General features: G+C 38.4%; 1 protein-coding gene across 1 annotated transcript in view; it reads right to left on the bottom strand.

The window, feature by feature from the left end:
• The window catches only part of LRRC28 (leucine rich repeat containing 28), a 74,892-nt gene that overhangs the window by 18,316 nt on the left and 42,499 nt on the right, over nt 1–14,077 (bottom strand). Inside the window, exon 6 of the mRNA XM_065411660.1 lies at nt 8,687–8,893. Within this exon, the coding sequence (XP_065267732.1) occupies nt 8,687–8,893 (207 nt within the window). The remainder of the gene's footprint in view (nt 1–8,686; nt 8,894–14,077) is intronic.

Below are 14,077 nucleotides of genomic sequence, written 5' to 3'. Positions count from 1 at the left end.
AGTGTTGAGTGTCCTCAGCTCCCATTGACTTTAAAGAGAATCAAAGACACTAGAAACCTTGCAGGATTGCACCCCAAAAGGTATGCACAGAGAAGATCAACCTGCTACAGACACAATCAAACACCATGGGAAAAAAAGATGGGATGGGGGAAAAAAGTGTCCTAAAATTCAACAAGCAAATGAGGATACAGTTTAATCTAAAAACGTAATCTCGCTGTATGCAGTTATGAATCAAGTATTATGAGAGAGGACAGTGTTAAGGTTTCTACATCTTTAAAAAAATCCTCTCACTTTGTAAGAATCAATCTGATTGTTCCTGAGTGGTATTTTTAAAAAACTGCTTAAAAGAAAGTAGTTATCCTTCAAGTAACAGTACATTCAAATATATAAAATATGGGCTAGGTGGTGGTCTAGCGACAGCACAGTACTGTTGAGGTTGGGCTGCCCCTTTGCAGGCCATCTGCAAATGAAATCACCGCAAGGAACGCACAAACATCTGAAATACAGACAGGGGGAGAAAAAAAGGTAAGGGAGCATCTCAAACTGCCAAAGTAGCCCCACTAAATGACAGTGTTGAAGGGCTCCAAGTGGTGTCATGTTATGTCTTTCTCACCAAGGAATTTTGAAGGCTGGACCATTAGTGCTGGTGCTAGAAGGAAACCTATCAGATTCCCTTTGTGGAGTAAAAATGTCAGAGTGATTTGATTTAATACATTACTTTTACAAAGGGCCTGATCCTGCACCATTCTACACTATGGGAATTTTGCCTTAGACTTAAGTTGGACCATAATAGAGCTCCCAATACGCTTCGTTTGAAATGAAGTACTTGACTATCACAGGGCACCTTCTGTCCTGAAGAAATTCCTGCTTGGAAAGTTATGAGACACACACACAAATCCCTCTGCAGTATACAACCATCTTCACTTCCTGTCCTGAAATGCTGCGTGGTGCTGCTGTGCATTGCAAAAGAGCCTACACCTCAAATGGCTGTTGGCATTGGTTCAGCGTAGGTTGGCTACATATAGTTTGTTAAACGTTTTAGGATCCTTCTCCATGAAACAATATAAATGTAGGGTACAATGTAAAATATTGTAGCACTAGAACAGAGGCATCCAATAAAATATAAGCATACAGCACTTACTGCAGCACATCGAAAAGCTGAAAAAAATGTAGTCTCATGTTGTAGAATCCAGTTATACCAATGAGCATAGAAAACTGTGGGCTGCTGGGTGACTTGAATGTGTTACTGTTTATCCTACTGGTCTTGGGGAGAAGGGAAGAAAATTCAAAAGGTTCTTGTTTTTAAACTTATTTATATATAGATATATATGGGATGAAAATCAGGTTATGGTCTTTTAAAAAATACATTCTCCAGAGCTGCTGTTTTAAGCAACAAGCCTAAAAGGGAGCTGCGTTTCATTTCTCCCCTCTGTTTGGATGTTGCTATTTAGACTGTAAGCTCTTCGAGACAGGGACTGGGACTTCCCGAATGACTACAGTACTTCTGGGTGCTACATAAACGTCTCCATCTCAGTTTGGGCAAAACTCCTTAACTTTAAGCTCTCAAATCCCACAACAGTGCATGAGTTTACATATTTCATGTTCTAATGAAACATATTACATTAATAACCATGCATCTCATTCCAACCTCCAAAGATTAAAAAAAGTGTCAAACACCACCACAAACAAGATTTTAATTTTAGTAGTTACCAGTTTAAGAAGCTCATTCTACACCATACCCACTCGTTTTTATGTAGTATCCCAGGCAATAAATATTGTTAAAAGCTTTTTGATAAAACACACTTCTTTTGAACTCTATAAAATAAAGAAGCTGTCCATCTATGGAAAGGCTAAAGCTATAAAGAAAGTTTTCATGTGGCTTTTGCAAGCACTACACTGTGTCTAAAACATTTCCACTTTCCTCCTTCCAGACTCTCAGATCAACGACCTTTCTTCTAGAAGTGACCAAATACGACAAGTCCTGAACAAACCCCAATTCTATTTTTATTTATTTATTTATTTAACTTCAAGGCCCTGGCATATGCATTCCACATGGCTGAAGACCAAACAAAAGCTCGTGTGTCTGCACTGATGCTCTTTTAACCATATTGTGAAAGCAAGCATACAGTAAAAGCATCTACTGTGGTAGAGGACCTTTGTTGAGTGTACACTGATAATTACTAGACCCATTTGCTTAAAGAAAAGCACATATAAACCCTGAAAAAAGTGATACAACACTGAGATTTTACTGTCATAATATCCAGCCACTGTCACCAAACTCTAGATATAATGGTCCATAATTACTTTATTTAAATCATTTTATGAATCATGACAAATTGTTTTAATTGTAACAACAAAAAGCCAGACTCCAGTTTCTTGCAATGGAATTTTTGTTTTCAGAAGTTGTAGGATTTGCATTCGATACTTGGAGAATTTTTAAGTCCTGTTCACCTTCTTCAAACAAAGAGTAATATATAGCTCAGTAGTTTCATCTTCAATTCTAGAACACAATTCCTAAAGCCATTTACTGGAACAGAATGGAAAATCACCTGATCTACAAAGACAAGCAAAAGGAAGGTGTAGAGAGCTTGGTCAGGATATATAGGGCTACACAGTTGGACTCAGAAATACATTTCAGCATATTTTTAGAAAATTGTCAAGGGTGCCCAGAGCATTGGATGGGTACTCTTTTATTGCTTAGTATAAATTTAAATAGTGTCAGTACTGAGAAAACCGACCAATTTAAGAGTTATATTGGCATATGCAGGTATTTAAGTCTCCTTTGCAAGACCAAGTAAGTAATCCTGGTTTTGTTCAACTATCTGTTCAGGCATCTGCTTGAAAAGGGGGGAGTGGCATGGTATATTCACATTATATTTGGTCAATCTATTTAGCAAATAATATACTAATTCTGCATGGACACAAAACTTAAGAAGGGTGAATTTTAAAACCAAAAGAGAAAATACACAACAGCACTCGCTTATAGAGTATATCTACCCTGCATTACAACACAAGCACAGGACTATTACTGGGGTACATCTGGGAATGTCAGCCTATGAGTAGGCAGGTGCAGGTTTTCCTCAGACCGAACGGGGGTTTTGCAAGCAGTCACATTGGACATATCTACACTAGGAAAGGTTGACAACACCTGCACTGTCTACATTAATTGCAAATCATTAGTTAAAATGTGGTAACATTTTAAACACACAATCAATTCTCTCAGACATGCCTAGTAAAAAAGCCCTCATCTGAGAATGAACAACTTGCCGCCTTCTCTAGTCAGTATAGATCAGCCAGTAGTCAGAAAGTAGCACATTAAACCTTGAAATTAGAAGTTCTAGAAAATGTTAGGGAATCAAACCAGTTGGTTGAGTAGAGAAGATGAGGAGTTATCTGCAAACTGACAAATGAAAAGCCACATTCTAAGAACATAATTTGTTGGGGGAAAGTCAACAGGGTTTTTGTAAAGGGAAATCATGCCTCACGAATCTACTAGAATTCTTTGAGGGGGTCAACAAGCATGAGGACAAGGGGGATCCAGTGGATATAGTGTACTTCAGATTTTCAGAAAGCCTTTGATAAGGTCCTTCATCAAAAGCTCTTAAGCAAAGTAAGCTATCATGGGATAAGAGGGAAGGTCTTCTCAGGGATTGGTAACGAATTAAAAGATAGGAAACAAAGGGTAGGAATAAATGGTCAGTTTACAGAATGGAGAGAGGTAAATAGTGGTGTCCCCCAAGGGTCTATACTGGGACCAGTCCTATTCAATATATTCATAAATGATCTGGATAAAGGGGTAAACAGTGAGGTGGCAAAATTTGCAGATGATACAAAACTATTCATCAATAATTTAGATCAGTGTTTCCCAAACTTGGGACGCCGCTTGTGTAGGGAAAGCTGCTGGTGGGCCGGTTTGTTTACCTGTCCCGTCCGCAGGTCAGGCTGATCGCGGCTCCCACTGGCCGCAGTTCGCCGCTCCAGGCCAATGGGAGCTGCTGGAAGCGGCGCAGGCCGAGGGACGTACTGGCCGCCGCTTCCAGCCGCTCCCATTGGCCTGGAGCGGCGAACCGCGGCCAGTGGGAGCCGCAATCGGCCGGACCTGCGGACGCGGCAGGTAAACAAACCAGCCCGGCCCCCCAGGGGCTTTCCCTAAACAAGCAGCGTCCCAAGTTTGGGAAACACTGATTTAGATAACGGTATAGAGTGTACACTTATAAAGTATGCAGATGATACCAAGCTGGGAGAGGTTGCAAGTGCTTTGGATGACAGGATTAAAATTCAATATGATCTGAACAAACTGGAGAAATGGTCTGAAGTAAATAGGCTGAAATTCAATAAGGACAAATGCAAAGTGCTTCATTTAGGAAGGAATAATCAGTTGCACACATACAAAATGGGAAATGACTGCCTAGGAAGGAGTACTTAGGAAAGGGATCTGGGGGTCATAGTGGACCATAAGCTAAATATGAGTCAACAGTGTAACACTGTGGCAAAGAAAGCAAACATCCTTCTGGGATGTATTAGCAGGAGTGTTGTAAGCAAGTCACGATAAGTAATTCTTCCGCTCTACTCCACGCTGATTAGGCCTCAACTGGAGTATAGTGTCCAGTTCTGGGTGCGACATTTCAGGAAAGGTGTGGACAAATTGGAGAAAGTCCAGAGAAGAGCAACAAAAATGATTAAAGGTCTAGAAAACATGACCTATGAGGAAAGATTGAAAAAATTGAGTTTGTTTAGTTTAGAGATGAGAAGACTGAGAGGGGACATAACAGGTTTCAAGTACATAAAAGGTTGTTACAAGGAGGAGGGAGAAAAATTGTTCTTCTTAATCTCTGAGGATAGAACAAGAAGCAATGGGCTTAAATTCCAGAAAGGGAGGTTTAGTTTGGACATTAGGAAAAACTTCCTAACTGTCAAGGTGGGTTAAGCACTGGAATAAATGTGGAATCTCCATCATTGGAGATTTTTAACAGCAGGTTAGACAAACACCTGTCAGGAATGGTCTAGATAATACTTAGTCCTGCCATGAGTGCAGGGGACTGGACTAGATGACCTCATGAGGTCCCTTCCAGTCCTATGATTCTACTCAAGATACTCCAGTCCCAAGCAGACTACGAAGAGCTACAAAAGGATCTCACAAAACTGGGTGACTGGGCAACAAAATGGCAGATGAAATTCAATGTTAATAAATGCAAAGTAATACACACTGGAAAACATAATCCCAACTATACATATAAAATGATGGGGTCTAAATTAGCTATTACCACTCAAGAAAGAGTGGTCATTTTGGATAGTTCTCTGAAAACATCTACTCAACGTGCAGCTGCAGTCAAAAAAGCTAACAGAAAGTTGGGAATCATTAGGAAAGGGACAGATAATAAGATAGAAAACATCATATTGCCTCTATATAAATCCATGGTACGCCCACATCTTGAATACTACATGCAGATGTGGTCACCCCATTTCAAAAAAGATATATTGGAACTGGAAAAGGTTCAGAAAAGGGCAACAAAAATGATTATTGATATGGAACGGCTGCCATATGAGGAGAGATTAATAAGACTGGGACTTTTCAGCTTGGAATAGAGACGACTAACGGTGGATATGATAGAGGTCTATAAAATCATGCCTGGTGTGGAGAAAGTAAATAAGGAAGTGTTATTTACTCCTTCTCATAACACAAGAACTAGGGGTCACCAAATGAAATTAATAGGCAGCAGATTTAAAACAAACAAAAAAGTATTTTTTTCCACACAACGCACGGTCAACTTGTGGAACTCCTTGCCAGAGGATGTTGTGAAGGCCAAGACTATAACAGGGTTCAAAAAAGAACTAGATAAGTTTATGGAGGATAGGTCCATCAATGGCTATTAGTCAGGATGGGCAGGGATGGTTTCCCCTAGCCTCTGTTTGCCAGAAGCTGGGAATGGATCATTTGATAATTACCTGTTCTGTTCATTCCCTCTGGGGCACCTGGCATTGGCCCCTGTCAGAAGACAGGATACTGGGCTATGTGGGCCTTTGGTATGATCCAGTATGGCCGTTCTTATGTTCTAAGAATCAAATTGAGTATCACTGATCACAACTAACTCCACTTGCTGAGATTATCACCATGCCTTTACATGCTGTCTGCTGTGTGGTGTTCCAACAAAAACAAAAGGACAGATGGTTCAAGTAATCTAAACTAAGCAGGTCAAAGATGACAGCGAAAATAAATTTTATTTCTATAATTTAAGTTGCTTATACTCCTCAGTTTTAATTTATTAAATCTTAAAATTGGGTATTTTTAAAACATTCATATAAAACGATGCTTAGTAACACCCACTATATATTGTCCAGTTGTGAAATGATTAAAGATGCAGATTTTATGCTGTATCCAAATTTTTAAGAGTATATAATTTAAAACATCCTTGGGTTATCCAGCACTGGCTACCTTATATAAAAATGCATAAATAAAGGGTTTAAGGAAAGAGAATTACGGGCCTTTATTCATTATTTCAAGTTGTGCAAGCAATTCATGCTAAGTCAAACTCTGAGGAGTCTGGGTATTCAGCACCATGAAATGCCCATGCTGGTCAACAGTCACCATTCAGATTTCCATACAAATGTTATGTTGAAGACCTTATTTTTTAAATGTATTAATCATTCCCTTTCTCTTTCATGTATTTCTGAGGCACTTATCAAACACCCTGTTAGATAAGCACCATGTTCGATGTCACAAAATGTGCAACTGAAGTGGGCTGCAAGGCTGCACACAGAACATAGCCATCAGATATGAGAGCTGTAAAAAAAACAAAAAACAAACCACCAAAAACAAACCACCAAAATTGTGCCTGTAAACTTTAAATATTTCAACAAGCATGTAATATATTGACACACAAATGGAAGTCTTTCCTAAAATGGCAGAAATAGTTTTTTTTGTTTTCAGTGATGCAATCCTCCTTTCCACTGTATTTCACCACATCTTCACCATTCGCAAATCTTCTGATTCTTTAGGATGGAATTAAACATTTCTATTTATTCTGTGCTGCTTTTTCCCTTAACTCCAGGATTTATTATTCAATTCCACATGCACAGATAGCAAATTATCTCCAAATGTTCCACAGTGAGTTCCTATTGTTAAGAATTACTGAGCAAGGTCAATTGACAGTCTTTGATGTTTCCCATTATTTTAAAGGTTCCTTTTAAAACAGACTATGTTTTGAATTTGAGTCTAAAAATAAAGCAAAAGTGAGGTGTATCATTTTCTAAGGGGTTTACTTCCTTCTTTTTAACTACAATAACAAACATTTTAACAGATCTGTGGCTGATCCAAGGTATTAAACAAATAAGGAAAACATCTGAATTAAAAAGGTACACAATTTGGCCCAATCAGGGTTTCACATTTCAATTTAAACTGTATTTTGTTTCTCCAAAGCTTAAAAAAAACAAAACAAAAAAAATCTCATCTCTCTCTTTTCTGAAGAGGTTCCTATAGAAGGAGGAATATTTGGTTGGTGGAAGAGTTATTTTGCTTGTTAGTTAGCCCAGTGGAATTTGGCTGATGTATCACGGGGTTTATTTTCTTTGACTTATAATGCCATGTGGTCGACAGGGTATTTCTACACCATTCCTATGGCATCTCTATTTCAGGAGGTGGTGTCCCTGAATATAATACTTATCAAGCTGTAATGCTGAAAATAGCTCATTGAAACTCCAAGAATACATACTTTTTCATAACTAAATAGTCAGTGTCATGTATCTTCAACTAAATCTGTATCATGTAATTCATTGAGAAACAAACAAATTACTTTTAGCAACCTTAATTTTTATTTATTTTTTAGTGTGGGTTAACGTAACTGTATTCACATGCAGTGGACCAAATCTGATTGCTTTTTTCTTGTTTCCAGAGACCAAACTTGAAGCACATGAAAAAGCAGCATTAATATGTGCCCATATTCTAGCTGAGATGGGCCCTTGCAGCGCCCACTAAGAGTAAAAAGAATCTACACAGGGGAGAATGAGACTGTCCGCAGAGACCTTTGTCAAGCACCATGTATGCATGAACACGTAGACCACTTCCTATAACACGAGGCCACACCCCTGTAGTTTCGCCTCCATGGCTCCTGCAGCTATCATAGTGGGTGCCCACGTACAACATCAAAATAGATGCTACACTGAGGACACATTACAAATTAGGATATGTAGATACAGAATACTGACATTTCTTGATATGTAGATATGCAATACTGACATTTCTAGTGCTATAAAGCTTTTACAGTTACTGGGTTTTCATGGCAAGTTTAAACCTCTAAATGAGGATTCAGTGGTAATTTTCCAGATCTATTAGAGATAAGTCATTACAAAAAGCAATGGAATTCAGATTGCCCCATACTACATTTATGCATGAGACTAGTTTAGTCTATAAAGGGTTCTTCTGCTTTGTAAGTCAGCTAAAATATAGCAAACTGAACTGCTCTGTCCTAACATTTTGAACAAGCATGAAACCAAAATCTTAAGACAGTTAATTTGTTTTTCATTTACTAACAAGTTTCCCAAGAATTAGATCACTGTGTTATCTCCCTTAATTCAGAGGTTGTGCATAAAACATCATGGATAAAAAGCACTACTTGTTAGAATGAGGATTTTACGATGCTTGTTTTCTTGTCTATTTTTTCCCTGCTGTCTAAGGAAGGCAGTCACTCACCAAGTGGCAGAAATGCAAGACAGTTTCCAGCCATGGACAGCTCATTGAGGCTAGGGAGTTGGCAGAGGTGGCGGGGGACACACCATAGATAATTCCCGTCAGCACTCAGGTACTGCAGGGAAAGGCACATATGCAGCCTTTCAGGTAAAGCTATCAAACGATTGGTTGAAATGTCCAAGGTCTGCAGCTCCCTCAGGTCTCCGACTTCTACAATCAAAACATCAGATATTCAGACATGGCATTAATCACTGTATTTCTGCAACAAGACGACAAAAAATACAAAATGAAATACAGCTCACAGAAAAACTTTAGATATTTACGTGAACGTGGCAGCCTCTACTTAATTTGTTAGCCAACTCCATCCTTTTGCCAGGCCAGCCTCCCTCCACCTTCCCAAAACTAGCACAAGTCTCCCATATGCTTCCTCCCATTACACTTCCCCTCCTTATCACTGCTTGGCTTCTTCACCAATACCAGAATTTGACAACTAACATTTAATGCAAATTCCCTCCAAAATGTATTTGTAACATCCTAATAATATATCATTAACATTTGTTTAAATATTAAGGTATCATCACATTTTATGTTTGCACAAGATAAGGATAAGGAAAACTGGAGTCATCTAAACCTATTAAGAAAAAACAGCCCTCCAAACCACTTAATTTGTAACTGAAGTTCTACAGACCTCTCTGGATATCATATTAAAAATATGGTCCAAGCTACACAGTTTTAAGTAATTAAATTTCACTGACTTGTAATTACATTTAAAAAGACAAAAATACAAAGGTTCAGCAAAGTTTTGGAGATCAACTTTGATGTTATTATGAATGCTAAATTCTGGGAGAATAGTTTTTCTATTATTTGGAGTGTATTCAGATCTGCTGCATTCACAGAGTTCCCTTTTTCTTACCAAAATAAAAGTGTGGAAACCAATTAAAAACAAATGAAGCAGGTTGAAGCTCATCAGTAGTCATGTTGTTCTGGAACTGCCAAGAGCACCATGCTACATATCTGTGCATTATGATGTAAGAACTTTGGCTCAGAACTAAGCACTTCATTTCTTTTGCTTTGAAATTCCCTGGTTACCATTTTCCCCTCAAATCCTTATCTTGGGAAGCAGGTATCAGCTGGGCAACATGTGTAAATATATGAGGGGGAAAAAGTTTGTCTAAGGTAAATTTAAATAAGTATAAGAAAAATATCAAATTTCATAGATCTGGTTAAATATGGTAATTGATGTGAAAAAACTGCAGCCACCAGACATCAAACACTTCATATTTACACACAAAAAACTGTCCATTACTTTCATCATTATGTGCTTGAAAGTAAAACTCAATTAATGTAGTTATCTGTAGGTTTGCATGCACACACATACAAAATCATTCTGATCCCATTTTCTGACTTTTTATGCTGAGTTATGAATTTTAAAAAAATGTGTATTACTTCTGTTTTCCGCATAAATTTTATGCATCAGTACCTACGGAACCTATGGCCATAGGCACATAATGCATTTTACGTTGTTTTTTACTACTAATATAGCAACTGTAGTTTGTGTAAATACCTCTGAAAAAATACAGCAGAATTTTATTATATGAATACTTATACTAGTATGCAGTCATCTGTATTTTCTTGTGGAACTGCCTTTATTACTATAAATATAGGTATAAACAAATGATTGGACCAAAACCAAAATCAAAAACTTGCACTGGTGCAGTTTACCTCATATAAACCCCATAATACACCTGTGCAGCCCACATACACTGAGGATCTGCATTGGTTTGAATATCACCCAAATAGACCAGTGCTCTTAAAAAAAAAAAAAAAAAAAAAACCTAAGATAAATATAACAAGCTGATGTGGGAACTGGTGGTTGCTTGGCTACAGCTAGCTAGTCAACTAGCCCATCCTTGATTAAGTTTCAGGTGCCGCAAACTGGTAAATCACCAAGAACCTGAGACAGGAAACAAGGAAAGGAGCAGGAACCCTCAGGAGAAAGTGAGGCTGGCCCACGATGCTTTGGAGTGAGGACCTTAAGCCAGACCTGATTAGTAAGCCTCATAGCACTTCTGGGCCAAATATTTATGCTAATTTTGTTGCTATTCTTTTGTCCCCATATTGGGGAAGGTTAATTTTATTTGTTTATTACCTTGTTTGGTCTGGAGCACCTTTTCCTTTAAAAACAAAAACCTCTGCTTCTTGGTCCCTGTGACAAATAGCATCATGGTAGGATCCCCCAAATTACTTTAGACTTCTAATTATTTCAAGCAAAGACCCATCTATTATGACTGTAATAACTCACGCTGCATCCAGATCGGAGCAGAAAGATTTATTTTTTCCTTTTCTCTAGATTATTTGAAGAAAAGTACAAAATGCAACCCACTAACACCATACATCGTAACAGTTGGCTTTTCATTTTTTAATGAAAGAAAACTATGCTCCTGGTCAAGCAAGGTTACGCCCATGCATGTTGCTATTGGATATGCAAAGAGCGGCAGATTTTCACACTTCCCTGGAGGAAGAATGTTGCCTCCACATCAAATCTCAACCATGAGGCTCGTGGAGTGGCAATTCAAAAAACGCTCTTTAGCTCAGAAGCAGAGTGTAATACTAGTGGGGTCACCAGGCTGGTTTTAAAATACTGTTAGAGGAAAGGTTTCAGAGTAGCAGCCGTGTTAGTCTGAATCCGCAAAAAGAACAGGAGTACTTGTGGCACCTTAGAGACTAACAAATTTATTTGAGCATAAGCTTTCGTGGACTACAGCCCACTTCATCGGATGCATGCTTATGTTCAAATAAATTTGTTAGTCTGTGCCACAAATACTCCTGTTCTTTTTGTTAGAGGACACTTTCTTTTCATAACTAGGATTCTAAAACAACACACAAAGTGAAAACTGAACTCTTCTCTTGTTGCACCTTCTCCTTAACTCTCGGTAAGCACCACGGTAACTTCAGATACAAGATTTGGCTAAAGGAAATATTCCTTGTGAACAAACAGCAGTAAAGCTGCAGAGCTTCCTAAGCGAGTATTTGAAATTAAGATGACAGGGCCTGATTTTTGGAGGGGCAGAGAGCAATCACAACTCTTGTTGAAATCAATGGGAGCTGCTGCTGCTCAGCATCTCTGAGAATTAGGCCAGAAAGTCTTTCTATTTTACTAGGAATTGTCCCCTTTTCAGTCATTTGGAATTACATTCCTCCAAGCACATAAATGGGTAGTCATAGTCCACAAAACTCACACATTAAAGGTACAAAATACAATTACTAACTGGAATACACTGTTTAAACATGCTGTGTGTTAATGATTCTAAGTAAGGATTGTTAATTTAATGCAGACATGGACTACTTTTAATGACCATAGCCCTTAATGTTAACTATTGCTGCAATAAAATAAAGAAACATGAACACAGGTATCTAACGCCACATGTTTGTGATGCATGCAATGAAGAAAGTCACCACTTAATGCCTATAGTTTTACGCATTTGTTTTGAAGGGTTTTTCACTTAGTTTTAGTGGCATGAAATGCCTATTTTGCTTTAATTCACTTAATAGATTAGTTGAAAAAGGATGCCAATAATTCAGCGATTAAAAAAAAAAATCCTCTCTCAGCAATACATGTAACTGAAAAAGTCAAAGTTCTTTTGCATTAAGATCACCAACTTTGGGGTGAGTGTTATGATTTCTACATTTCTTGTATTTATTCGGGTTCTACAGGTTGAATAACTTTGGTTTTCAAGTTTCCTGAGTAATTATGGCCTACTGGTAAATTTCATTTGCCAAATGCTCACATAAAAAGCAACCACCCATTGGTCAAGCTAATTATCCTAACTTATGGCAAGCTTGCATGAAACAACTGAAAAGACCCAAGTGGCTTCATGGATCAGTTTTATTTTTTGAGACTAAAAGGCTCTATAAATCAGCTCATATCATTCAGCTCTTAAGAAATACAGCACTATGAAATAACATGGCAAAAAACTAGGGCTCCAGGCTTGATCTTCATTCAAGCACATAAGCCACACGTGGGAGCATAGGTCACTTGTCTACACTGGGGGGGGGGAGGGGGAAATCAATCTAAGATACGTCGACTTCAGCTACGCTATTCTCGTAGCTGAAGTTGCGTATCTTAGATCGACTTAGACTCACAGCCGCCGCTCCCCCGTCGACTCCGCTTCCGCCTCTCACCGTGGTGGAGTTCCAGAGTCGACAGCAGAGTGATCGGGGATCGATTTATCCGTGTCTACACTAGACGCGATAAATCGATCCCCGATAGATCGATCACTACCCGCCGATCCGGCAGGTAGTGTAGATGTACCCTTAGTTCCATTCAGCCAGCAGTTTCTTGAAACAAATGTAGTTTATTAAGAAAGCCATTATAATTAAAAATATATTATGCTCTTAAATTAGGAATAGATTTTATAAGAGTACCTAAAAATCTCCATATATTGTTAAGAGCAAAGGTGTAAGTATTATTTTTCCTTCCAAAAATGGTGGCCAAACAATTTCTAGAGATTAGCTAGCTATCATTTAATTTTCGCTAGGAGATAGAAAGTTGCAACCATATATTAAGGCCAGATCTACAGTACAAAATTTTGCTGGTGTAGTTATCTTGGTCAGGGATATGATCTGTGACTGACATAGCAATGTCAGCAAAAGCCCCTAGTATAGATGCAGTTGTACCAGCAAAACTGCAATTTTGCAAGTATAGCTTTTTTTGCTTGGGGGGAGTTGAATAAGCTATGCCGGCAAAAGCGCAGTTTTGCCAGTATAAGCTGCCTCCGTACTAGGAGTGCTTTACAAGTGCAATATATTGGTATACCTATACTGTCAAAGCATTCCTATTGTAGATCTGACCTTGGCAAGGTAGTTTTTCCTCCAGTTTCATACACTTACAACTTTACAAAATAATCATTTTTTACTCTGAAATTTTTCATGCTTCGTCTCTGTTCAAAGGTGAGGTTCTCTGAAAGTTTAGAAAATCAATTCAACTTATTCTGTGCAAAAAAAACCCAACCAAACAAAAAAACCACACCACCTTGCTCTAAATATATATAAATAGTGACCACCATCCCCCCACCCTAACAAACACAACTTAAATAAAAACAAAACACTGACTTCAAGCATGGGCCTCAATTCTGCAAACACTTAAACAAAAACTTAAATTTACACATACAGACAGTCCCAGGCACATTTGCAAGATTGGGGTCTTGGCATCTAAGGAGGTCTCTCTAAAGAGCTCAGCTTTGTCCAATTTTTTTTGGGGGGGGGAGGGAGGTTACTTAACAGTTTTAAGGGACTGAAAAGTCATTTCATAACTTTGTGAAGAGCATCTGCTATGAAATCCCCCCCGAAAATATCAAGATGGGCCATTCTCCATCACCACTGATTTGTCACACA

Source organism: Emys orbicularis, chromosome 10 (genome assembly GCF_028017835.1).
Source record: "Emys orbicularis isolate rEmyOrb1 chromosome 10, rEmyOrb1.hap1, whole genome shotgun sequence".
NCBI lineage: Eukaryota > Metazoa > Chordata > Testudines > Emydidae > Emys > Emys orbicularis.
This window is presented reverse-complemented; position numbering and strand designations above follow the sequence as displayed.